General features: G+C 34.4%; 1 protein-coding gene across 1 annotated transcript; it reads right to left on the bottom strand.

Annotated features, from left to right (window-relative positions):
- On the bottom strand, positions 7,417 to 8,991 carry LOC109708348 (probable xyloglucan galactosyltransferase GT17). The gene has a single exon (XM_020230054.1). It carries the CDS (start codon positions 8,894 to 8,896, stop codon positions 7,508 to 7,510), a length of 1,389 nt encoding a protein of 462 aa, XP_020085643.1. The 5' UTR covers positions 8,897 to 8,991; the 3' UTR covers positions 7,417 to 7,507.

Genomic DNA, 9,321 nt, shown 5'->3' on the forward strand with positions numbered 1-9,321 from the left:
ATGAACTGCTGAACATTCCTCTTCTAGCTCGTTTTCATATACAGAGAAAAGAAATATATACAGAGACAGAGAGAGAGAGAGTAGGAACCAACTTGCGTATTTAAGTTGTGCTTTTGGGGAAAATGTACAAAAGACATGATCTGAATTTCCAATTTTTTTCCATCACATTTTTTTTCAAAATTTTATCAAATAGTTTGAAATTCTTCTTCTTTATTAATTATTAATCCAAATTGCAGAAATATATTTATTTTTTTAATTTCTCTTTTAATTTTAGTAATTAAGTCTGACAATCAAAGAAAAAAGAATTGAATCGAACCTTAAACGTTATCGCTTTTTTTACATATTAAACTAAATTTTTTTGTTTATATTTCAAAGCTTCATGAAACTGTATGTTATATATATCGCCAAAACAATTGTGTAATTAATACCTTTTAAGTAAAGAGAGGGCTCTGAAGTGTTATTTGATAGACTTTATGGGATCTAATTGTCATAGTTAAAAGTTCATATATATAACATACAGTTTCATGAAGCTTTGAAATATAAACAAAAAAATTTAGTTTAATATGTAAAAAAAGCGATAACGTTTAAGGTTCGATTCNTGGGATCTAATTGTCATAGTTAAAAGTTCATATATATGCCTATTTGCAAAAGAGCCCAAGTTTAGGAGGTCTACATTTTTTACCCTTTTTTCTCTTCACACAAAAATAAAATATAATTATCGAAATTTTAAAATTAAGATCTAAATTATTGAATGTGAGCAACAATATACTATGATTTTTGGAAACCAATCTATATTTTAGGTATTTAATTTGTGTCTTACTTGAAAATTATATATTGTCCAAAAATTTACATATTCTTGATTGCAATCAACACTTTAAATCTTAATTTTAAATTTTATGTTTGAATTTATCAAACACCGATTGGATGATCAGCATTATTTATACATAATCTAGAATATTTGAATTATTCAAAAATTAAATTTTAAATTATTTTGAATTGCATCAAGCAGCATTGAAATGGGCGATTTAAATTAGTTGGACAAAAATTTTATAGGCATAGTCCCCAAATTAATTAAATTAATTAGTTTGGGGACTATGCGGATTGGCGCTACGTGGCCGATCCGACGACTGTCTTTCTCAGTTACTTTTTCTCTCTCTCTTTCTCTAAAAACACCGGGCTTTTTTTTTTTTCTTTCTTTCCATCCGTGGCCGTCGTATAAGCCACATGGCGCCGATCTGTATAATTCCCAAATTAAACCATAAAATTTTTGTCCAAATTAGGTTTGGAATTTTCTTCCTCACGCAGCATTAATAGCGGGGGGGATTGGCTTCTATTGTCGATGTTGTTTCTTTTTTTTTTTTTCTTTCCATCCGTGGCCGTCGTATAAGCCACATGGCGCCGATCTGTATAATCCCCAAACTAAACCATAAAATTTTTGTCCAAATTAGGTTTGGAATTTTCTTCCTCACGCAGCATTAATAGCGGGGGGATTGGCTTCTATTGTCGATGTTGTTTCAACACGTTTGGTGGATACAATTTTAACGGGAAGCTTCTAAAGAATACTTCATTAATAGGGAAGCTCTGCATTCGCTACCACCTGTTAAATTAATTATCTTCGTTCAATAATATATTATTGAATAATTTTAAATGCTAAAATTTAAAAAAAGATTAAATTATAAAAAAAAAAAAAATTATAAATTTTAGATAGAGATAAAATTGATACATGATAACAGATTGAATTTTCTCGCTGAAGCATCATTTATAAGCCGCCACTCATGTTTTTTCCAAGTTTGGCTATGAGTTAGGTATAGCTTATTTGATATTATGCTGCTTTTTTTTTTTCTTTTCTTTTTTTTTTTTGAGAGAGATAGGTAGCACGCTACCCGATTCGTTTATTTCATTTAGAAATAAACTTAGCTGAAAATATGAATCAACAAGGATTCGAACTTGGGTCTCAGGTACCAACCATCAAGCCCTTTGCCACTTGCTCTAGGGACGGTCGGTTATTTGATATTATGCTGCTATGAGTTAGGTATAGCTTATTTGATATTCTGCTGACTTTATATGGAGGTGTATTTGACTATGTAAGGAATGGAGTAGAAATGGAGTTTCGCTTCTCTATAATTAAGACGCACACTTAGGGACTATTTCGTTCCACGTAAAATTATGAAGAAAAATTATCGGAGGAAAATAAATTTTACGCACCTTAGTGTTTGGTTTTGTTCCACATAAAATTATGAAAAAAAAATCTCGGTAAAAAAAAAATTTCGGAGAAAAATAAATTTTACGCTCGTTAGTGTTTGGTTTGTAAAAATGAAAAATAATTTTTCATTACGGTTATTTGGTTAAACGAAAAAAAAAGAAAAAATAAATTAAAAATTATTATATATATTTTCTCCTATTATATAAATATATATTATATTTTATTAATATATAATAATTATCATAATATATTTAATTATTATAATTTACATTTATAAACAAAATATATTTAAAATATATTATACAATAAACATGTAATATAATATATATATTTAATATTATAAATTAAATTATTATATATTTATAAATAAAATATGGTATAATAATATATTTATATATAAAATAAAACTATGTATATAATCGAAGAAGGAGAGAGAGAGATCCACTGCTCTCTCGGACCGTCCACGAGGTGAAGCCCACCTCGTGGACCACGTGTAAAAAGACGAGTGAGTCCTGTGTTTTTTACTGTAGCTTTTCATTTTTGGCTCATACGGATTCGTAAAAAACTTTTTCAAATTTTTTTTTACAGGCAATCAGACATCAAAAAAATATTTTTCAACCAAAAATTAATTTTCTGTGTAGTTTTATTGGTAACCAAACACACCCATAACATATGTGCTTTAGGCAATGTATACAGATGGTGTTTGGTTATGATGTATAAGTGCACTAGTGACGAGTAGAGGCAAGGTGGTGAAAACAGATGGGAACCATATTGGTATCCATTTTTTTTTTTTGAAATATAAATTTAAATATAGATATATATATATATATATATATATCGAATGTTAAATTTTTATTATTATATTTGCTAAAATTAGACCTGGCAATTTCGACCCATATCCGCGGGTGCCTGCGGGTTACCCGCAAATTTGCGGGTATGAGTATCAACATTTTCAACCCAAAAAATTATGGGTAAAACGGGTGGGTACCCATTAAGCTATGAGCATTTTGGGTAACCCGCGAGCACCCACGGATACCCGCACATATATTTTTTAATTACAAAATATATTTTCTTAATTAAAATATATATTTTTTTATTTACTCATCCTACAAATTCTAACTATAATTTTTTATCACGTCTTTTATATTACGAAATTTTTAAGTTTTAAGACTTTAAATATTTTTATTGAATGTTATGATATTTTAAATAATGAGTTATGCTATATTTTTAAGGGAAAACTTCAAAAACCCCCCCTGTGGTTTCGTGCATTCTCACTTTGCTACCCTGTGGTTTAAAACGTATCAATTTACCCCCCTGTGGTTTCATTTTTATCTTTTCGGAAGCTTTTTCGTTAATATTTCGTTAAATTATATACAAAAAAACTTCAGATAACCATCTATATTTATCGAATAGTCACTTTAGTATCCTTTAATTTTAACTTTGTCACTGATTTTAAAAAAATAATAATAATAAAATTGATAACAACAAGATAAAAACGAAACCACAGGGGGGCAAATTGATACGTTTTAAACCACAGGGTAGCAAAGTGAGAATGCACAAAACCACAGGGGGGGTTTTTGAAGTTTTCCCTATTTTTAAAACTTATATGTATGTATTTTGCATTTAAAAAATATAAGAGAAAAAAAGAAAAAAAATTATGGGTAACCCGCATACCCACCCGCTCACCCGTGGGTGGGTATGGGTAATGATGTTGGCTACCCAAAAACTTGTGGGTAAATTTTACCTATGCCCAAGTAACCCGTGGGTACAATAACTCGCCCGCGGATTACACAACCCGCCCGTTTGCCAGGTCTAGCTAAAACCACTACAACAAAAATGATGTATAGTGATATTTTTAAATATCAGTACAGGTCAAACAAATTACTACTGGCTAAATTACCGACACTTTTAAAAAGTGTTGCTATATGTGGGGTCGCTAGGTATATAGTGACAGTTTAAGAGTGACGGTATCACCTAAAAAAAGTGCTGCTAATTTAACAATAATTATTTAAGCATTTAGCAACTGCCGGAACTCTACCTCATTGGCTGTGGTAGGGGAGGAGGAGGAGAGCGAAGGGCTCTTCATCTAGGATTTCAGTGGATTGAGTGAGAGGAGAAAGGGAGATGGTGATCGATTTTTTTTTTTTTTCCTTTTCTGTTTGTAATCGGACCGAATGGGCTGAGTGGGTTGGGTTGAATAGAGTAATTTTTTATTTTTGGTTGGATTGGACTTTATATTTAGGTCTTAGTAGATTTTTTTTAAAGTTTTAGTATAAATGAAACACTTACACAAAAATGTCCCAAACATATATCCCTATAACCTAATTCTGTTGTAGTGAACGGATTCGGATACAATCGAATATTTCTTCGAATTCGAATATAAATCGAATATTTCTATTTGGATATTAGTCAAATAATAATATATACTAATATACACACATAAAAATGAATTAAAATTAATAAATATATAACTAAAGTTTGTTAAATTTTTATATACATATATTTAATTTAATAAATCTAAGGATTAATGCATACAAATTTTATTTCAGTTATTCATTTTGAGACTACTCGTTTACTAGACAAACAAAGTCAAAAATATATAAAATTTGGTTTCTATATAGTTCCAACGCTATATATCATTTTTTATAGAACAAATAGCTTAATCGAATATTTTATCATCGCAAACAACTTACAAGCACGAAAGTTTCTGTATTTTTTAAAGCGTAATAACCTAATTCATATATAAAAATTTGAAAGTACAATATAATATTAAAATAGGAGAATGGAATATTAGCAAATTGGAGTCAGGGAATCAAAGAAACAGAATTTTGGAATGTACTAGTGTAATATAATTTTTTAACATAAAATTATTATACTATTAAAAAATTTGAATACCTGTATCTATATACATATTCAACAAGATTTGAATATTTTTCTATTCAACTCTGGATAGTATTGAATATAGATGCGAATATTTTTAGACAATATCCCTTTTGCCCCAACCAAACTATAAACTTATCATTTCTTCGTTCATATTATACTTTTAATTTAAAAATTAAAATTGTATAATTTAATGGCTGGAAAATTTAAAATATATAATAAAGAATAGTCAATAAATGTTAGTGTATAAATATACAAATCTTCAGGGTGTAGGCTATAGTTTGTCCACTAAAAATAATCGATAAATATTTATTAGGGTATAAAAAAATTCTAAAAAGTGCCAATAGTACCACATCGTCTGTATCTTCAAACAATCAAATTTACCACTTGAATTTACCTATTTAATCATAATTTTTTGAAAAAAAATAATTGTACTTTTTCTCCAAATGAGGGATTTCACTGGTTCGAGACATAGGAACGCGGTATCTCCGCTCATTGAACAATCTTGTGTATAAATATAAGGAATAATTGTCGTCTATATACCACTTAAAATTTCAAAAATATCTTATTTATTTTTTTATTTTTTTTATTTTTTTTTTAGTATACCTCTCATATATTTTTCCGTTATTCCAAAATACTCCTCATATATACCACCGTTATTCCAAAATACTCCTACAGTTACCATCCATTAAGTTAATTTAGGTTAAGGCTTAGTTTGGTATTGAGATCTATCTAACGCTATTAGATAAAATGGAGTTGAGGCTTACTTTGGTATTCCAAAATATTCCTACAGTTATCACCCATTAAGGCTTAGTTTGGTACCCATATGTACCTCCGTTATTTCAAAATACTACTACAGTTACCACCCATTAAGTTAACTTGGGTTAAGACTTAGTTTGGTATTGAGATCTATCTAACGCTATTAGATAAAATGGAGTTAAAGAAAAAAAGTATATAGGAATATGCTTCTGCATTCTCCGGTAGGACCCCAGAAAATATATCATAACCGACTCATCGCGATATGCGGAATGCAATATTACGTACGGAAACAAACATGATTTCTTTCCAATGTCGTTTCTCACCGCACGTAACACAATCTCCCCGTAATCCCAAACGAAGCCTAACGTGAGTTAAATATATATAACAGTTAAAAAAAATTAAAATGCCATTTTTACTCTTAACTTATGGGCAAATAAAAAATGCTGGTGATGTTAGAAGGGTATATTGAAAAAGATTAAAAAGCAAAATACTTTTTATTCCCCTAACTTTTAAGGGTAAATAAGAAAAGTCGATGATGGTAGAAAAGTATATTTGAAAGGACAAAATAGTAATTTCATAGAAATAATAGAGTTTATTAACAGATTTTAACTCTAAAATATATTAAAAATAAGTTAAAACGTAAAAAAGATATTTTTGTCGAAAATTTTTCACGAATATATAAGCAATTGCCTCTAAATATAAATATTCTGCATCGATATGTGTTTGTTTCACTGACAGTAGGAGTAAAGTGGATTTTGACTATAAATATTTACTTTTAATTGTTGTTTAGTTCATGATAACTTCGAATTGTCTCCTTACTTTAAATTATTATTTATTTATAATCTCTTAGTTTTTATAATTTTAGGCTAAAGTAATTTTAGTCAAATAACTTAGATATTTTGCAAATTTATTAATAATTATATCTAGTTTAAAATTTTTAATTAATTTTAGCAAACAAAATTAAAATAGTTAAACTAATACTTGATAAATCTATTCAATTTAACAAATTTCTTAACTAATTTTACTATAATAATTCAGATAAAAAAAATTATAAATTAAATAGTTTTAATAAAAAAATAAAGTCTGCATCAATTTCAAATAGAAATGATTCGGTACTTTGCTTTTAAAAAAATAAAAAAGATCTTATCCCGTTGCGTTAGGGACGGTCAGCCTCTCCATCTATAATTAATTCATTAATTCTCTCTACATTTTTTCCCGTTGCCTCCCTCCGTCCTCTCTCTCTCTCACTAATGTGCGCTTACCTTTCCCTTCCACCGTAGTCAAAAGGATTATCATCGCCTTACTTTAACCATTGCCGGAGAAAGAATCGTCGGGTCCATTTCCACCGCCGGCAGTGAGGGATCTTTGACGGATATGACTAATAAAATATATAATGTTATGTTGGATGTTCTACTTGTTTTGAAGCACGGTTCCTCACTTAGTATATAGCCTAATCGGTGGTTGTAGTTGATTGGCAAAGAAATCTTGACAATGGATGCTAAAAATACAGACAGTTCAAATAGTAAACAAAGAACCATTATCCAACAGCATTTTTTTTTTTGATAGAATGGCTAAACAAAGAAAAAGAATTAGACGGAAGAAGAAGTAATAAAGAGATCGTTCTCTCTACTCCAAATTAATTTACTTGGTATATATACTATTGTTCTAGGACTCACTCAGCGCGTCCCGCGCACGCTTGGTGAGCTCGGCGAGCGTGACGTCGACGGCGTCGCGGAAGCGCCGCCCCTCGGCCCAGCTGGCGTTCGGGTGCGCGTAGGTGACGCTCGGGATCATTCCGATCACCACCTCCCGCATCCGCGCCACCGCATCCTTCGGTATCCGGCTCAGCTCCTCCTCTATCCGCCCCCACTGCTCCTGCCGCAGAAACACCGACCACTCCTCCGCCCGCCCGGGTACGTACCACGGGTACTGCGTGTACGCCGTGTGCTCCGAGAAGAACACCGGCACGCACCCGGCCAGCACCGAATCGAACACCGACCGCCGCGTGAACGAGTCGCCCTGCGGCTGCAAGCAGAATTCGGCGCGCATCAATAAGTCCATGACCCGGCCAGGCGTGGAGCAATCTTTGGAACCCGGCTTGCACTCCAGCCGGAGGCAGCGGCTCGACGAGCCGCACTGCTTCAATACCAACGCGCGCACAACCTCCTTCTGGCCCCCGTTGCGCGCCCCGCCGACGAAGGTGAAGAGGTGGGTCCGCTTTGCGCGGCGCGCCTCCTCCTGCCATGCGGTGAGCTCGTCGGCGGAGCGCGGGTGGAAGTAGGAGGGGTAGGGGATGCCGAATTGAGTCTTGCCCTGCCACGGATGCCGCTCGATGGTGAGGATCGACACGTTGGCGAGCGCCGGAAGGCGGAGCAACCGGTTGGCGAACGACATCTCGCTTGTGTCTGCGGGCCGCATTAGATCCCACGACGTGCGGCCTGTGATGAGAAAATGATCGCGTCCGCCGTGGCGGCGGAACGTCGGGAGGCGGGAGACGTGATCCGCGAGGTCGACGCCGAGCGCGTCGCGGAGAGTGTGGTTCCTCTGGCTGAACACCGACGACGTGTACAGGCCGGCGTAGAAGGGAATGTAGAACAAAGCGGCGGAGTCGGGGTCGAAGGTGCGGCAAGGGTGGCGCTCGGCACGAGCACGGAAGAGCATCGCGGCGACGAACTGATTCGTCGCGAACCAGTCGGGGCGGTCCGGGACCGGCTGGCCGAGGCCGCGGTTGGCGACGTGGGGGCACATGTCAGTGCGGGGGCTGAGATCGCGGCAGCTGCGGAGGAGGTTGCGGTCGAAGCGGTCGGGCAGGTCGTAGATGTAGAATGAGGCTATGTCGGCGGCGCATGCAGCTTGCAGGCGGTGCGAAGATGCGTCGGGTTGTGGGGATTGGAACTGCGGGGAGACGTAGAGGAACAAGAGAAGCGACAAAACAAAGAAGAGGAAGAGGGGGAAAATAAGCTTGTCGATAGGGAGGAGAGAGCTGAGCTTCTTCTCCGTTGAGGAGGAGGGGAGTGATGAATGAGGGTGCTTCTCCTCGGCTCGAGAGGCCATAGTGGGGGAGTTCGGAAGGTGGTGCGATGAGACGAATTGTTGAACATTTCTCTTCTCTCTTTCATATAGAAATGCAAAGAGAGAGTAGGAAACAACTTACATAAGTTATGCTCTGTTTTTTTTTATTAAGGAATAACTTCATACAGTTTTTTAGTTTAAATTTTTAGATTTATCTTTCAAAAAATTCTAACAATTTCAAATATATTTCTATTGTTAGTGTTCGTTAAAACAAATATAATTAGCCGTAAGTAAAATACTTAATTTTGGTTAATAAGTGAGATAAATTAACTTTTTTGCTTCTATGATATTATAACTTCTTCTCTCCATAAAACTATAGCAATGAATTTTTTTTGCTTTTCCTCGTTCTTTTTCTTTTTCGCACTAATTTTGAATCCGTAACTAGAATTTTTCTGTCCGTGTTGCTT

The sequence above is a fragment of the Ananas comosus genome, linkage group 1, assembly GCF_001540865.1.
Source record: "Ananas comosus cultivar F153 linkage group 1, ASM154086v1, whole genome shotgun sequence".
NCBI lineage: Eukaryota > Viridiplantae > Streptophyta > Magnoliopsida > Poales > Bromeliaceae > Ananas > Ananas comosus.